This window comes from Neopsephotus bourkii, unplaced genomic scaffold, assembly GCF_033783945.1.
Source record: "Neopsephotus bourkii isolate Nb327-2 ecotype Australia unplaced genomic scaffold, CSIRO-AGI_Nbou_v1 NB_1707, whole genome shotgun sequence".
Lineage (NCBI taxonomy): Eukaryota > Metazoa > Chordata > Aves > Psittaciformes > Psittacidae > Neopsephotus > Neopsephotus bourkii.
In genome coordinates this window covers 1800102-1818544 of record NW_026902181.1, presented here as the reverse complement: position 1 = coordinate 1818544, position 18443 = coordinate 1800102, and the positions used below count along the sequence as shown (strand labels likewise).

General features: G+C 44.9%; 1 protein-coding gene across 2 annotated transcripts in view; it reads right to left on the bottom strand.

The window, feature by feature from the left end:
- Positions 1-18443, bottom strand: part of PRKCH (protein kinase C eta) — a 115463-nt gene that overhangs the window by 13552 nt on the left and 83468 nt on the right. For both annotated transcript variants that reach the window (XM_061376168.1, XM_061376169.1), the window contains 2 exons: positions 7215-7353; positions 6116-6304 (listed from right to left, as the gene is read on the bottom strand). In XM_061376168.1, the coding sequence (XP_061232152.1) occupies positions 6116-6304; positions 7215-7353 (328 nt within the window). The remainder of the gene's footprint in view (positions 1-6115; positions 6305-7214; positions 7354-18443) is intronic.

The following is an 18443-nucleotide window of genomic DNA, read 5'->3' as shown; positions in this document are numbered from 1 at the left end:
CTCAGCCTGTTACGGTAAACACGTGCAGCACAATCTGACTCTCCAAGGGCTCTGCTGGAGCTGTTACCCTGCTTACAGACAGACTGGACTGCCCTGTGCTCTGCATGCAGGACATTTTGAAATCATATCCACAGGCTTCCCCCATCAACTCCAGAGAAACTGCTGGTGGAGCAATACCCTACTCATTACAGTACCTTGTGGGGAAGTCTCTTGTGTCTGATGGCTACCTGAGTGACTGAGGGACCTAAGGCAACCTCACATTCACTCTTCTGGGCAACAAGGGAATGACAAACTCCTGTAGAAAGTTTTGAGTGGCTTTTTTAATTAACAAGATGAAAATTGGCCAAGCTATTGTGGAAGGGCCCCAATACCTCTCTCCCAGTAAAAGCGAAATGGCTGTCTGCCTTCTACACTGCAGCATTCCTGAGCCCTTTTCTTGCTCTCCAGAAAAACCCATGTGTGCTGCCTCCTAGCAAAGGGGGTAATTTACAGTGCCAGCGAGCCCATGGTGTTGGACATCGCTGTGTGTGCTAGCTGTACAAGCAAGCCAAAAAAAGAGGGAACTAACAGAAAAGCCATCATTTCTGGGTGTCAGTCTGTGACATGAACTCCTATGAAGTGAGAAAGTCTTTTCCTTTTCAGATCAGGGCTTTTTTTTTTGACTTCTTGATCAGGCTTCAAGGCTGTGGGATTTAAATTGTGGCACATTTAACCATTACCCATCCAGCTGCTCCTGAGAATCATGCAAGCTCCCTCCTTCCAGAAGCTGGGAAGGAAATCCCAACTCCCTTACCCTGTGCTCCAGCAACCAAAACTGAGTCCATAAAACACAGGTCACAAGAGCAAGACCTGGCTCCTGCTGACCCACAGAACACCACTGCTACTGCACCTGAGTCTGAAGCACTAATTCCCAGACACGACAGCTCCTTGATGTTAACCTGACAATACAGAGGGGATTTTAAGGAAATCTGCAAGAGCAAAGTATAAAGGAGGATGGGGGGGCTGCTGTGCATGTTCAACTTCAGTGGTGTTGTCAGAGTGCAGCTACCTGGAGGGAGGAAGTCAATTCTGTGACACAAAGCAGAGGAGAGTTCACTAAACCTGAGTATTTGCCTTTTGAGTCAGCGTCACTTCCAGGCTATTGTTCTCTAGAAAAACAGACAATCTTCAAGTTTTGCTTTGTACCCTTAGCTCTGTATTGCTGACATCAATTTTCTCTGAGACATGTCGTGTTTACTCTCAGCCGATCTCCCTCACCTTTCAATACCTCTCCCTCTCTGCACTAGTCCACCGGCATTTGGATTCCCCTGTGCTGTTCCACCTGCCCTAGGCAGGAGTGCAGGCTGCTAAAATCACAGCCAATTTCCTCTGCATCTTCCTCTTTTCTTGTCTGGTGTTTATTTTTTACATGAAAACCACTTGGAGGGAGACAAAGATTTTTGCTCAGTCTCTTGACTCCAGTAGTGTTCTCTTCAAAATGCATAGTTTTAACCAGCTGGAAGGAGAGCAGGCTTTAGTCTCATCTATATCCCCAAAATATACAGCTATAGGCAAGGCTGCCCAAGCCTCACTTTCAGAAGGAGCATTTCAGCTAAGCCAAAAGTGTTTCAGAGCTCACATTAAGACTGGAGGTTGGCATGCAAACACTAAGATGACATACTTGGCTTCCTCAGACTCAGCTGTGACAGAAGGTCAGAAATCAAGGGTGCAGAAGGCAGAGCAATGCTGACATTTCTGTGGGGAGATGCTGCTTTCTAGCTCCTGCTGTTACCTGGCTCAGAGTGAAAACATCCAAGCTGCATTTGTTCCTCCAAGTTTCCAAACCTTTAGGCAAACCACTGCTATTTCAGATCATCAGTTCATGGAGCAATTCAATAGGCTTAGACCTTCTCTCCTCATCTGAAATCAGACTTGGAAAGGAAAATCCCTGTAGCTTTCCCTAGGAATTTGCCTCCTATTAGGCCATCGACTTTTGAGATCTGGTTTTCACTGTGTCCCTGTTCTCCCCTCAGCTAAGCCTGACTGTGAGCAAGATAGCATGACTGAATTGCATTTGAGAAAGTCATACATGAAGTGGGTGAAACGTGCTGCCAAAATACCACTCTGCTTATGGGAAACGCAAGGATTGTGTTTCATCTTGCAGTTCAGTCAGCTGAATCCCAAAGCCTCTGGCTGCCTGAAAAGACACCCTTTCTGTTCAAGCACTTTCTGCTAGTGACAATTTACAAATTCAGAACATCAACATGCTGTGAACTCCAGCTGCACTCTCCCTGTAAAAGATACAGTGCAGCAGTCTCTGCTCTCTGCATGCTCACAAAGCTTCTCTTTCACAGTCTCTTTATCATCACAAACTGGTGACAACTCTGTCAACCGATGGCAAAGAGCATTTGAAAGAATTTCTTTTACTCACACAAACCCAATAACTCCTCTGGCATAAACTCCTTGTGACTGCATTCAGGTAGGGCTATGGAGAAACCTTTTGGGAGGAAGACTTAAAATCAAAGCAAAACTGAATGTTTAGAATGTGTTGAAGTGGTCTGAATCCATTCAACAGCAATCCTCCCTCTCCGCACTTATGTTACTCCCACAAGCAAATCCAGGCCCAGTTGCTCACACAAGCGGTGGAGACCTCAGTTTGAGTCCTCTTCACCTGACTTGACCCACCAATACCCAAATTCCCCAGTGACACACCAAGACAGGGCAGAGCACATGAGAGATTTTCTGCTTCCCTCCTCTAGGAGTATTCACTCCAGGAAAATCCAGTTGATTTACACAGATTTAGCTCCCCCTACTCTTTCCCCAGCTCTTGAGGGAAAATATCCAAGGGTAAAAAAAACCATTAAAAATGAAAATAGATAAAAACTTCTTTTCGTAGAGCACAAATATTTCTGCTTTCAATTCTTAACAAGGTCCCATGATGCCGAGTTTGGTTTGTTTTCCTTGGTACAGTGCTCAAAAACACACCAGGAATGCCCAGTGATCTAAATGATGTCCTAAGGACCTATGTTGGTTATTATTGGGAAACTGCAGACATGAACAGGATACAGCTTTCAGAAATCAGCTGGTTTCTGATGGGGGGGAAATTGGTGAAGCACAATTATGGTAAACAAAAGCAAATCAAAATAACAGCATCCGTAAAATGGGTCCTAAACCATATTATCCTTGTTTACAATGAAGCTTTTCATGAAGGCAAATGGAGCAAGTGCTTTCTAAACCTAGATATATCCATCTGTAGAACATCTCTAAGCATCCACATCTAATTGCATCTTTCTGGCAGAATTTGATTTCTGTTTCAGAGCTTTGTACAATTCAGGACTAAGTGAATTCTCATTTAGTCCTTTTCAAGGTTAGAGGCCAGAACTTTTAGTGAGGGGATAATCCAGTTATTAAGGCTATTAAGGCCTTAGCCTGTAATACAGGAGTCCCCCTGTTTAACTCCCTGGTTTTCCACAGGCTTCCTATGCCATGTAATTACTTATAATCATTTATGTCACTGCAGTAGCTGAGTGCTCTGATTCTCTGGAGCATTTAGTATCACGGGTTAGAAAGCCCTGTCACAGCTGTAAGTCAGGAAGCTTAAGTTCACTTTTTGTTGGAGGCAAACACAATAGTGATTAGAAAACACTCACACAGTAATAGTGCTGTATCTAGGAGACATAATATTAGCATCAGTAGTCTCTGAGAAAAATAATCTACATACTTAGCAGCTGAAAATCTACCACCTTCCTTCACAACATAGCCACAAAGGTACAAAAACCCCAGGTTCACCACTCTGTGTTACACTGAAACCTAAAAATACTGACTAAACATTATCAGTACATTGCAAATACACCTCAGCACTGATCACATTTGTTATCGTTCAAAAGAAATCAAAGCATGTGGGTTTTTCCCTTTTTAATCTAGAGTCCCAGACAACCTCATGACAGGATATTTCCTTCCTGTTAAAGGTAATATGTGACGCCTCTAAAAACTCAGCATAAGATAGGGAGGCGGAAATGAGTTCTAGTGATCAGCTCTTAGTCCCAAAAGCAACTACTGTGAAGTTGCAGAAATTCAGGCTTTATTTTACCATCAGTGCTGTAAAATAAGATGCAAAAGTTGCCTCCAGGTAGCCGCCACCCAGGGAACAGAAACACTGAAGAACTGAAGGTCCAGTCAAAATTCCAGTTGCAACTTCCCCTGGTTAAACACCAGGCTCCTGGCTAATGCCCTAAATTTCAGCCATTTTCCCAAAGCATACATAGCTTAGTGCTTCTCTTGAGCAACACACGTGCATTCAGAGAGGCAGTTTTGCTTTCATCTAGGTTTCACCAGCAACACGTGACACAGCAGATAAGCAGAGTAGCTGGACAGGAGACCTTTTTCAGGCAAGTAAGCAGCAATTTCTAAGCTGACTGTGCAGTTTTGGAGGCACTCAGTCGGTCTTTATTTAAATTCTTAGCTCCATCCTCAATTCTGGCCCTCTTTCTCCAAAGCCTCTCATCAGGCTACTTGCTATTAATAACAGAAGGGACCCACTCTAAAAGACGGGCTCTGAACATGAGCTAAAGCAGCCTGGGGTAACTGAAGCTTGTGCTGGCTGTATCTATGAGGTCCCTAGCTGAATTAGGAAAATAAGCATTTCATCAAGAGGCTAAAATTCATATTTTATCATACCCTGAAATTCCTGCTACGATGAGCATCTATCTGGCCACATTTTACCTCCATCTTATACTTACACTAGATGCCTGCAGCAAATCCACTCTGCTATTACTTGTTCCTGCAGAAGAGGAATTGGCTCAGACACTCAAGATTCCCAACCCAACAACATGAAAGTGGCTCCAAATGCCACAAGAGTCTGAACTTCACTTAAAAAAATAAAATAAATAAAATTGAACATGTTACGGGTTATTTCCAAGACCAAGGGTAGCCTTCAGCATGACAATCACTCCTGAGCACAACCTGTGATTTCAGTAACACAGTCCTTTGCCTCTCGAGAAGTGGATTTTATTCTTGGTTGATTTCTGTAGAATTTATTAGGTGTGTTTTCAGATACAGAAAGTAGCTGCTCAGTCAGTATACAACAGAAGTCTTTCAGCAGAAACCTGAAGATCTAATGAAAATGAACTCTCTTCTTTCCTTTAAATAGTCCCATCATTCGTTACCTCATTTCTTCGGGTCAATGCTCCACAAGTTACTATGAGCTACCATTTTATCCAACTATTTTTCTAGATCCTCTATTACAACAATATTTACTTGTATCCAGTCTTAAACACACCTTTGGTCACAGTGCTTTTGCAAGGAAATGGAATACTCTTATCCTTCTCTTTCCAAAGGGTGCCTAAATATATTATGTGTCTTGATTAGGGGCAGGAAGAAGTCAGTGGCAGAACAGCCGTGTTAGGTCTCCTCATTTGTAGGTTAAAACCCTCATCATTTAATCACCTTTTGATTCACTACAGTAAAACCAGGCCAATTCCACTGCGCTAGGCACTGTTTGTACACACACAGCCTGAAATTCTAAAAAGCTTCACTCCCATGTCACAGGCAAAAGATGGAAGGCACATGGATGAGAGCTCCTGGGAAAATTCAGGAATACATGGTAGAACAAGGACTAAGTGTAGCCAACAACAGCTCTCCTCAAACTGCTGTATGGCTCCATTTCTTTTTACTCCCCACAGAAAATCAAACCCCTGTCTTTGTATTCAGGTAGACAGGAAACCCTGGGGGATAACTGGTATTACCCTCAGAAGGAAGGATTATCATGAAGACTTCACTTTTTCACCCCCCCAATTGCACGAAAATCATACACTCACTATTGATTAGATACTGTGTATAACTGCTGCTTCTGTTCTGACTGTATAGTGTAAATCATTAAGTCAGTAGGGGAATGCCCAGACACACAGACATGCAGACACTTTGCTTGCCAAGCAGGCAGCTGAACCATACGAAGGACATAACTATGCAAACACACCTAAGTGTGTCAGGATTTGTTTGTTTGTTTACCCTTCAATCCAAGATAAGAAAAAGACCAGGGTAACAGCAGCTTGTGTGTGCCCCCCCCCCCCCAGCCCTGCTTCCTTTTGCTGGATTTAGGCTCAAGAAAGAGAGAACGCGAGTAGCCAAATGGACTCACTGCTTTGAGGATTGCCACTGCGTCCTGCTGGAGCCACGTTGGGTAGACGACTTCATCATTCAGAATGGCCTCAAAGAGGTCGTCCTCGTTCTCTGCCTCGAAGGGCGCGTGGCCACACAGCATCTCGTACAGCAGCACTCCCATGGCCCACCAGTCTACGTCAGGGCCATACAGCATCTCCTGCAGGATCTGAAGAAGAGATGGGAAAGAAATATCAACCCTAAAGCTTCTCAGGAGGAGAGGAACAGGGGAGGAAACATTAATGTGGAAGTTCTCACTGTGTCCTAACAGTGCTCTCTGCTAAGCTGGCTATGTGTTCAGGAACATATAGGTGATCTCAAGCTGGTATCAAAACAAAGGCACGTCAGATACATTAAATAAGAGCTTGGCTGCTCACAGGGTCACCTGGGAGACAAACCTATGCTAGGGGTTAGCAGGAGAAGAAAGGGATCTCAGCAGAATTGGCTGAGCCTCAGGAGCGGCAGAGCAGCCATGTGTGTGGGTTGACATCGCCTCTTCCTTGCCTCTGGGAAGGAATTGCTTACCCAGCTCCAATGGCAAGGCTTTTAGCTCCACAGGGGAAGGAGCGTGAGTGTGTGAGAAAGGCACAAACAGAAACCACTGGCAAAAATTCAGTTGTATTGAAGAAAGATCTGAAACCCTGTCAGAACATCTGGCAGCATCTGGAGAGCAGCTGCTCCTTAAAGAGGTGTTTATTAATTTTGTAGTGAAATTTGGGAATGACAGGGAAGAGGAGGAGGTAGAAAAAAAGGAACAAGGGTGAATTCAATCTCCTTTCAAATTAAACTGGGCCAGTATCTTTATGTGCCTCAAGATTTTTACAGCTGCTCTTCCATTTTTCACCTCACATTTCCTAAAGAAAAATACAAGCTTATCTTGGTGCTTACAGCAGCATGAAGGTTTGCTCATGCTTTACTTGCACAAAGGACTGATTATACAAGATACATCTAGGAGGAATCCTTGCACCCAGCAGTCAAGGTGTAGCTAAAGACACCAGGGAGTACACTTGCTGTTCCAAAGCTAACCTACACTTTTCATATTGCAGCCAATTTGCCTGGGCTCAGAAAGGTTCCTATACCTCCGGAGCGATGTAGTCTGGTGTACCACAGAAGGTGGCTGTGGTAATGCCATCATGAATGCCCTCTTTGCACATTCCAAAGTCTGCCAGCTTGCAGTGACCCTCGTAGTCAAGCAGCACGTTGTCCAACTTCAAGTCCCTGCAACGAGAATTGTTCATCAGGTCACTACATGCTTGGAGCAACCCCAGCAGAAACGGAGGCAGCGTCCCACGCTTCACAAGCTTAACCTGCAAACTGGACAAGCCTCATAATCATAAAAAAGTAAACAGAAGTCATGCAGGAGGGGCTTTCTTTTGCTTCATCTCTTACAAAAGGGAGGGAGGAACAAACACCCGTTTGCCAAAATGCATTTAGTATGGGCAGGTGCTATATGAGTTCGCCCACATGGCTTTCTAAACACACCACAAGCCTGGCTGGCACAGCTCCTGCTCATTTAGCTCTGGGATTCACTGGAGCAGAGGTTGCCAGAGCTGTCAAATTGCGTAATGATGTTATGATGCAGCAGAACGCACCGCACGGGACGTGCTCTGATTCAGCAAAGCACTGCACGGGGAGCATGGAGCTGAAGCCAGGAGGCGTGCAAGGCTTCTTCAGGGGGAAGCACATCCCCTCTTCTCCTGAGGTGTGTGGGGTTAAGATCCCAGACTTGCCTGTACTAGGGCAAGCCTGACTGAGAAACCAAGCCTGGAGCGTTATCCAAGCTGAGAAAAAAAGAAGCTCCCTGCTGGCAACACACCATATAGACTGGGGGAATCTGTGGCCAGCATGGGATGCCCCCATCAGAAGACAAAGTCTTAGTTCTTCCAGGGATATCAATTCCAGCAGGACTGCACTATTGCAAGAAGTAAATGTCTCCTATAGCCTTCATTAGGGTGCATGGGGACCTCCCTGTCACTGTTACAAAAGACCAGCTGCAAAAGGGCTCATTTTCCAATACGTCACCCCTAGGAGGCTGGGAGCTCACTATCAAAAGCAGAGCTGCCAAAATGACAGAGCCATAACACAGCTTATCAGCTTCCCTGACCTTGATATTGCCTGAGGGAATAGCCTGCAGTCAGAAGCGCTGTCAGGAACATGACCAGAAAGCACGGGGTCATCTGCAGAGTTAGGCAATGCCTTCCTAAGAATACATACCAGGTCACAGCACCTCTGCCTCTCAGCCGCCAGGCATGCTGTAGGCACTGTCATAGATTGAGGAAAGGAGCTAAGATGGGAGCTTTGTGCAGTACACATAGTTTGCAGTTCATTTTCTGAAGCATCTCAGGTACTGGTCCAAGAGTTACACAGAGCCCTCACAGCAGCTCATTCTACTGAGATGGAGGACACATTATAGGCCTAGACAAAGCCACTTTAAAAGTCATGCAGATGCCCAGAGAAGGATCAAATAAATGAATACATTTGAGGGTCTCAAGACCCCTTCATGAAATCCGTGTTGGAACTTCATCCATTTTGCCCTCCGGTTGGACACCTATTTCCCTGGGAAAGGGGGAGCAATGGGCAGGGTGGTAACATAGGTGGTGGCATCTCCATATCAATATGAAAATCTCTGCATGAGGTGAAATCTAAATCCAGATTGATCCTGTTCACCCACTGTAACTATGGTCTTAAAAGTGAAAATCAGGTCGTCAATTGCTTTGCTGTGCATTGGCATTTCTACAGCCCACACCACCACCAGAAAACTCTCTGGAGCTTGAGACAGCTGTGCAGTGGAAAGATCAGTGGGGCATTGTGCTAGACAATTAGAGCTACATCCTGTCCTAAAGAGATAAGGAAAAGTATTATTAGCCTATGTTGAAAGGATGAGAAAGCGAGGAGTATAGGTTAAGAAATTTGCCCGTGCCCCCAAGAACCGGGACTGAATACCAGCTTCCCGAATTCCAGCTGCAGATCTTAATCACAAGATCATACATCCTCTCTCTTCAACTTCGACACAGCATGGCAACACAAGCTAGAAAAAAAGCCCTCTGCAGTGATGCTGCCATTCCCAGCAGGCTCACCAGCTACATGGTGACCAGTAAGATTCTGATGCCAAGGACAGTGTCCATGCCTACTTTATGCTGCAGTGTTTCCTGTGGGTGGGATGCTCAGCAGAAGACACTTATTTTTCCCTTTCTGAGAATCAAAAATGGCTGTCAAGGCCAAAGGCTCGACCTGGAAAGACTTTAGGCAAGCACAGTGAGAGGTATTGTACGTGGTCACTCATGACAGTACGCTGTCAGCAGCAGTTTCCAGCCAAAGCTCCTGTTGCTCTTCCCTGTGGTTCCTGGCAGAGCAGGGAAGCCCTCCAAGGATGAAGGCAGGCCTTGTTTCCAGGAGTCTGCAATGTGGTTGAAATACACAGTTTATTCTTGGCTCAGTTTTAAATACAGCAAACATCTTTTTGGGGCAGGTCTGACTGTTGGGGGTGCCCACAGAGGTGAAACTGGAAGGGAAATTCTGATGAACTTGATTGGAGATCCCCTTTGAAAACCTCCCCCCCACTGTCCCAAACATCTGCCATGTACTGGAATGACTTGGGAATACTTCACAATACACCTTCCTTATACCCAAGCCAGCAGAAACACAGTCACATATATGGAGTGAGCAGGTTACGGTTCCTCATGGAGAGCCTGGGGAGCAGAGGCAAGACACCAGGGCCAGCTCTGCAGACAAGGTCACCAGGCACTCTGAAATCCCTGCTAGCTGTGTAATACACCACGCTCATTACACCAACAGGATGGTCAGAGCTTCTGCAGGTGCAAGAGCACTCTGTGCCTGCTGCATCCTCCCAGAGAGCCCCTACATATGTAACTGCCATTAAATTTAAACTGCTTGCCTCTCACTGGGTGACTACAGTTTTAACCACACAAAGCAAACCTCCAGCCCCTCAGCTTCTCAGCACATTAAATCCATTGAGAGTGCCTGTTGTCTCCTCGTGTAGTTAGGATACTGGCATCTCCTGACTTCTTCCCAGCTACATGAAATCCAAAACTTGCATTTTCTGTTTCCACTAGCTGGTAATGTGACATCAATCTGCTCTCACTTGCTCAGGAGCTCTGGCTACGTGCAGATGACTTTGGAGGAGGACCTCCCATGACAGACTTCTCAATGCCCTTCACTTGGGGGCACAGAAGATGGCCCCACACATGCCTCTTGGAGCAGGTCTCATGGACCAGCACAGTGGCAGGCTCAGCCACGCAGCTCCTCTGGAGCCTGCTTTCTCATAAGGTAATAATTGTCTGGGAAAGTTGTGGTTTGGTCAGGTGTTTGAGCATTGATCCCAAGCGATCCCAGGAGCCAAAAGCTCTGTTCTCACTGCTCAATGTTGACAGGTCTCCCTGTGCACCGTACCCTGTGAACCAACACAGCCACATGAGAGGAAAAACACTGACAGGTTTCTGAGATTTACAAGGAGCGCTTCATTTTTGCAGTAAGGATTCCGGGAAGCTGATGAAACTGGAAGTCATCCAGCTCAGAAAGCCCAAATCTACCTCATTTCCTTAATACTTGCATTTTCCATTCAGTATTTTTAGCAGTTCAATGAAGCAATAAAGGCAGAAAGGTTTTCTGAGGGCTTAGATTCTAAGGTCCAGCTGAGGTTCTGCCTTTCACTGGCAAACCTCCACTGGAAAACAGGCTTCATCCCGACTCAGAAAGGCAGCCTTTGTCCTCACAGGCAGCTCAACATAACGGCTTAACGGCCTCAGTTTAGTCTAGACCCAGAAGAAATGACAAAATGAGCTGCTTCAGCGTCACTCACTGGAAGAGGTGCTCTTTACACATCTGCTGCTTGAGTTTAACATCTGTAAAAACCCAAAATTGCAATTGCAGATGATCCAGCTCTTTCCTGCAGCATCTGTCAAATGCAATTTCCCTGCAGCAGGGAGCTTTGCCAGTGAATAGGTGTTACACATGTACTGGCCATTCGTTCTACTCTGATCATCTCACTCGTAATGTGGAAATGATATTTTAATGAATGAAGTTTTGGTTTGGGTTTTTTTTTTCCTCTTTTGGTTTTAGCACCCTGTGCTGTAAGGACTGTACACATGGTACGGATCTTCTTCACAGGAGTTGGGAGGGCAGAAACTGGCTTCCTGACTCAGCTCAAGGCTCTCCTAGGTTTAGTAATCCCGAAAGTCCAGTTTATAGCTCATAGAAGCCTGCTGTTCCTGTCTTGATGCAAATCATTTAGTCATGAAAGATGTAGGCACAAAGCAGTGGGAGCCAGCCACAAGTAGGTGCGACTAATGTAAAACTCCAGGCAAAGGTTTAAGAAAAAAAAAAAAAGGCAATTGAAAAATAAAATCCCCGAAAGTGGAACTAGCTAAATGAGTAATCTGGGCATTTCTGAAAGAGAAAATCTTTGCTTTATTAAATCTTTAGCATACAAGGCCATTTGGATACTCCTTGGGAACACCTTTGGGTGAGCAATTGCACATTCAAACACCCTTCTCAAGCAGGGAGTAGTAGATTCTGCTTTTTCTTCACCTCTTCTGCTGAAGTCATTTTGCTCCATAAAAATACTAAAACCTCCATCACGATGGAGAAAAACATGTTTCTGTTGCCTGCTCTGGTAGCCAAAGCAAGAGAAGCTTCCAACTCGTGCTCAGTGAAACTGAGATTACTTTTTGCAAAATGAAGCAACTTCAAAAGAGGAGAACGAAAGACCTACAGCCTGTGGAATAGCACAGTTGGTAAGGTACTTATTGAAGAGGTAGGATTTTTCAAGTTGGAGGTTTGCTCCAAATACAGAAGACAACAGATTTAAACCAGCATTAAGATCAAATAAAGAGAAGAACAGATGGAGTTCTCAGTTTTATGTAAAGCCCCCAAAACTCATGTGAAGCTAATATAATTTCCCATTTTCCTTTGCATTCATTAATAATACTCAGACCAAAATGTTTTATTTTACTCAAAACCAATATTTTCTTAGGTTGCAAAAAAATATTGTTACTTTTAAGAAGCACTAACAACTATTTTGGGCCCACAACTTCTGAAGTGATTTTTTATCTTTCTTTCCATACCAAATGTTGGAAGCTCAGTAACTAAACTCAAAGCAAGGAATTATTTTCACAATTCCTTTCTCACCAGCTTTGGACTAGGGACCTCCATGTATTGTTCCCAGTATTTCACATCACTTTGGAGACTCAGGCGACTTCCAACCCCATGTGCCTTAGGTTGTAGAAAATTCATTCACAAAAAACAATTCATATCTCCCACATTTTTCTAATGACAATCAAACTTTTTTTTTTAATGGTCAAGTAAGTTTTTGCAAACAGAAACTGATATTCTTACAGCATCAAGGAAAAGTTAAGGAAACTTCCTAAGCAATGGTAAAGCTGAGCATCAGCAGGTAGCAGTAAATAAAGGCTAAAGACAACACCTGCAGTATATTCCGCTGGAGCTAGGACATAAAAACACAGACTAAGCTGTTATTTACCTAGTTGGTAGACATCTTTAGGGTAGGGGGAAATATTGAAATCACAAATGAAACACCATGTTATCAGCCTTTGAAAAAGGGAGCCACAAAGCAGAGATCAGACAAAGATCAAGCTGCTCCGAACTGGAGAAAAACAGTTTGAAATCCTGAGTTTTGTTCCCCAGTAAAAGGACGAGCTGTTGCTCCCTCCCAGCCTTGGAGGCTTCCTCTAATTCAGCTCCTGACATACTTTAAAGGAGAAAATCAGCGTAGCTGGAGCAACCCTGCTGTGCTTAAAGACAGCACCCTCTTGGGTGCAGAACCAAGCAAAGAACTAGAGGTAAGACTCAGCGCTGTTATACAGAATATAACCAGCTTGTAGCCATTTACATACACCATGGTATGGGACTCACAAGCTGAGATGGAAAGTGTTGCTACACGCACCCCACAGCTTCACAGCACAATCCCCCAGGTCCTATGGGATTTAGTCGGTGTACTTTATCCTTCGCGGCACTGCATGAGTAATGTTCAAATACAATGCTGTGACTGCAAAACATCACTACACTCCTTGTTTTCCTGAAAACTGTTCTCTTGGGTGAAGCAAACATTTCTTCTAGTTTCCAAACAACTTCTGAGGTGCAAATCCATTCAGACCACCAACATGTACACGGACACCCCAACTACAGCAGTCATACTACAACTTCCAGTGCAATATAATAGGACAGGTGTGAGGTGTCCCTGCCCATGGCAAGCGGGTTGGAGTTTCATGATCTTAAGGTCCTTTCCAACCCTAACTATTCTATGATTCTATGACAGAAATCAAGAGAAGATCTCTCCAGATATTTGTAATTCATAATTACCAGAAAGCAGGGATGAAACATAGTGAGGTGCCCTTCTGCTCTGTCCTAATGGCCAGAAGTTATCTTCAAAAGCTGGCCACGCATAAGTGTTTAGGGACTGTAAATACATGCACAACAACCCCAGACTGAACTTTCACATTTCTCAGAAATGAGGCAAAAACAGAAACATGACATATTGACTCAGAGATCCAACTCAGACCCAGATGAGTGGTACGAGTGAGTGAAATTCCACTGAAGTTAACATAGTCCTAGGCCATGTAACAGCAGAGAGCACCTGATGCAGCTGTGGGAAGCAGAGGCAGCTCACAGGGAAGGTTAATCACACAGGCAGCTCAGCACCTGAGCAGTTTTCCAGCCAGGAGCCCAGCACTATTCCTAGGGATTTTACAGCCTCATCCCACCACAGCACATTCTAGTCTCTGCAGAGAGCTGCAGAGGGGGAATGTGCCAGTATAAAACACCCCCATGGCTTTTCTCTTCTTCACCTAACCCACCCGTGCTGGCATGCAATGTGCAAACCTTTTGAAATGCTCCGCAACTGCGTGTTAGGATAAAGGCACGATGGATTATGGCCACCCAGCCTCTAAAGCAGGCTCCACCCCTCTTGAAGACACCAGGATAGTAATAGTGATGAAATACGGGTGCTCATCCAGGGTCAGATACATCACCAGAATGCATGGCTGAACTTCTCTGAAAACTCACACCACAGCACTGGCCAAGGACCACCCTGGAGAACAAGGTCATGGGTGTTTTAATTTGTACAAGACAGAGGGAGATTCTCATACTCACCTTCATCTGTGCTCTTCAGTATGTCCAAAGGCACTCTGTACCAGTCTTACAGATTCACAACGGTAAGTCTGATTAAGCTTTGAAATACATTCTTGCTCTGTCGTTTGGGCTTCAGACTAAACTTTGACTGGCAAGCATTTGTATCCAGAAGCACTCTGCTATTACATTTTAATCTCAAAGTCAAGCAGCCCTTGAAGCATTAGGACAAGTTTCTGCAAGTCTTCTGCCTAGGTTAAGGCCACACCATGGGTTTTCTGGTGGAGATGGGCTGGAACCCAGCGCTGCCGGCTCCCCATCTGCCTGACCCCCCCCTGCTGGTGGGGCCTCTCTGGAAGCTAGCTCCCCAAACCACATCAGAGCACTGGTCTCCTCCTGGCACTCCCTGGGCTGCTGCTCTGAGACAAAGCGGCGCCCAAGGCGTTGACTTCTCTTATGGCAAAGCTGGCATTACTGGGGATCCAAGACCTCTCTGGTGGTTTCAAGTGCCAGCAGTCCCACCTCCCCTCCCTCTGGGCACTTCAGAAAAGCATCTGTGGAAGCTAACACAATTACTGACATGATTTCATTGCTATTGAGATGAATGGGCATGATTCATCCTCCAATTAAATTAGAGTGGTAGGCTAAAGTATACAGGCATACACTAAAAAAAATCCTTGGCATACCGCAATATATAATTACAAAGCTGCCACCAAGTTAGTGGGTCTGAACCTGAGTGGTACAGATCCAGTGAGACCCCACGGATGCCACAATTCCCTTCAAGGCCAGGTACAGCTATTAGCTTCCCCTTTACTAGATGCACAGCAGCTGTAAGAGAGCTAATGATAGTCTCCAAAGGCAGATTTACAAGGGCATTGTATACATTGATACATTGAAATGGAGCACCTGAAAGCTGGAGCCATTACCCATTACTGCTGAAATACAGACGCACTGGAGATTGCTACATTGGAGTAATCTCAAAGATGGTGCAATCCATATATATCTATATGTCCACATTTGTGTGTGTACTTTTATATATATATATGTATATATAATACATATATTATTTGCTTCACTTTTATGTGGGACTCTAGTCAGGGAAGAGGAGTTACACTTGAGGTATTTCCCCGAATCCTGGAGTAAATGTCCTCCTATTTACTGCAGGAAGGGGAGAGGTAGACAGAAGAAGGCTTCGTGTCCAGCTCTTGGTATGCATGCCACGCACTCGCTCTCCGGATGAGCCGCCAGCCTAGTCCTGTGATAGACTCCTCAGTCCCACTGGGCAGCGACACTGGAATTTGCTGGCCCTGAGACATAACTTGCTGAGTTGCTCCCAACAGAGCTCCTATTTTATCCTTGCCAGAAAAAGAGGGAGAGAGAAAAAAAAAACCCAACCAAACCACAATACTTCTTTCTGTGAGCTGCATTGCCTGAAGTCTTCAGAGGAAGCATACAACAGACTCAAGACCCAAATGCACAAACAAGAATCAGGTGTGGACTTACAGCTGACAGCACTGAGAGGTTAAAAATATAATCCTATTATACCACTTTGACAAAAATAGACTATCATTGTTTTGAAGCCTGAAACTAGAATTAAACAAGGCTGTGCCTATAAGTACAACATAGTCTCAACACTTCAAGATGTAGTGAAAGAGTTACCCAAGATTAACCATCACCAACAGCCCATAGGCCACTGCAGAGCTGCTCAAAGGTCCCATCACAGCTCCAAGCTGTCCAGGTAGGATCAGGGTTGGACTGTGTTGCTGAAAAGGCTCCTCTTTCCACCCACACAGAGTGACACGGGTTTCACTGCTGTCTGCCACTAAGCCCACCCTGGGGGAATTAGTATCTCCCACGAAAGCAACTCTTTTGTGCTGTCACTGCTAATCTCAGGGATGCTGTGAAATCCACTCTCCCCAAACTCAGAGTCTTAGGAAGAATGCTTCACTCCAGGAAATATCAAAGAACAAAAATAAAAATAGGGTTGGCCCTATCCATCATGATCATGTGTTCAGACTGCCTCTGGCAACAGCCTGGACAGCAAATCAACCTGTGTAAAGCCAGCAGGTCTTTGTGTGGGAGACACTCCTGCACTGAACCTGTATGTCTAGTCAGACAGATGTCACCATATTCATCTGATACGGATAAGATTCACTCTACTGAGCCTGATCCTGAAACCATGGAAATTGGGGGGGGGGGAAAGGGAATCCTGTTGGTTCAGTCAATTTTGATTAGGGCCTTAAAAAAAAAAAAAAATTATTTAACCCTATTAAAGCTCTGAATTACAGATCCAGACTTATAAAGCTAAGGCTGTAGGTGCTAATCTCCTTCCTACAATGGAAAGAACAAAGCTGAAGGCAGAAGTTCTGTATTTTTAGACATGAGTTCTAAAAGCACTTTGCTTTAGCCTGCACTGCTAAATTTACTACTGACTTTTGAAGGAGCAACACTGGGCCAGCATGGATGCCTCTGAATTTTTGTCTGCACTGAATTTTTGTCCACGTGGAGAAGGAGCACTCTCTGTGTTAATGACACATTGTGAGTACAAAGCACACAGGCATCCCGGTACAGCACAGGAGGGGGTAATACCCAGTACCCCTTGGAACAGAGTTTAAACACATTTCCTAGGAGATGTAGTCTTGAGAGTCATTTCTTAAAAAAGACTGAGACCATCACTGATATCATTGATTCCCTTTTTTTTCCTCCTAAGACTCCAATAAACCCACAGGCAAACAAAGTGCTTTCTTCACTGCTCTGAGCTCCCTGCTTTTTGCCACAAAAATAATTTAAATAGCAGCAGTGAAATCAGAGGGGTTTGTAGGTATTTGTAGGAGTGTAGCAAAATGGGTCATTATCCCAAGGTTTAGTTTCTTATTTCAGGATTGTGGACTACTGCTGCTATTCACTCATTACAGCTGATTCATGCAGGGCTGTGTGAAGCTCAAGTATCCTGGATAAGCAGGATAGAGCCAGGTGACAGTCCTGGCTGGGCATGTCGAGCTCTCTGCAATCCCACTCCCACTTCTGGGGACTCCTCCCAACCTGCCTGCATGCAGGAACCATCAGCCCTGAGTTTTGTGCCAGGCCAACAGGGACAGACTAGATCCCATGGGTCACCCCAAATGCCATAAAGGCAGCAGACAGACCCCAACCAGTCTATGAACAATGCTGGTTGGTTTTGTCCCTGTGTTACATCAGGCACTTAACCCACAAGTCTCATTGGTCAGTGCTCCCAATTCTAGCTATCAAGAGAGACAGGACCTTTCCCAAGGCAGTTCAGCCCCTCTAAAATATCACTCACCAGCTGGCAAGGCTACCTAAGTTCCCAAATTGGTGCCTTAGCTGGTTGCCTGATTGCAAGCAAAACAGAAGTAAGAGCAGGAGTCAACACTTAGCTGACATGGCTACTGTGCATAAAAAGCTCCCTTGTTCCTGTAATATATGAAACAAATGAATCAGAAAATGAAAATAAGCGCTGTCTCAACTGACCTCACCTAGAAAAAAGACAGAAAGAGAACCAGGAGGAAAGTCTGTCTTTACACTGCTCACCTCTTGAGTGTTTAGCACATAGATCTATCGAGTCCCTGCATGAATGTCACTGCAACCTAACTCTCATCTCCTCAGTGCAGCAAGGCACTCTGACCTCTGCAACATGCAATCATGGAGGTACTGTGCATTTGTGCCTCTGGAAATACGCTTCCTGGCATATCATGGCTTTCTGGATGAAATATTACAGTCCTTCCCCTGATAAACAAGCCTGCCCTTCCATGGACATTTACAGTCACAGCTTACAACATGAAGAATCAGTGGCTCTTTCCTTTCATCACCCAATACACAGAGTATCAACTCCAGAGCAGAAGTGGGAAGATTGTGTAAAGGAAGCACAAGTGGCATTTTCAGGACAGGAATGGGTAGCACTAGCAAGCTCCACTGAGACAGAAACTTGGGCATGTTAGGCACAAGTAGCATGTGCCCTTCAGTTGACTGATTCAGAGTCAATTCATGATGTGACTCTGTTCACCATTCTATCCAGGACCAGGATGCCTTGCTTACTGGAGGTACCTCTGACAACTGTTCTTACCTTGGCCTTTTTCAGGCCACAGACTACAGGACTCTCAGATTTTACTATTTTAACTGGGGAAGATCTAAAACTGTCAGGTTCTCCTCACTTACACAGGCCTGGATTACATGTCTCAGTGTCTCGA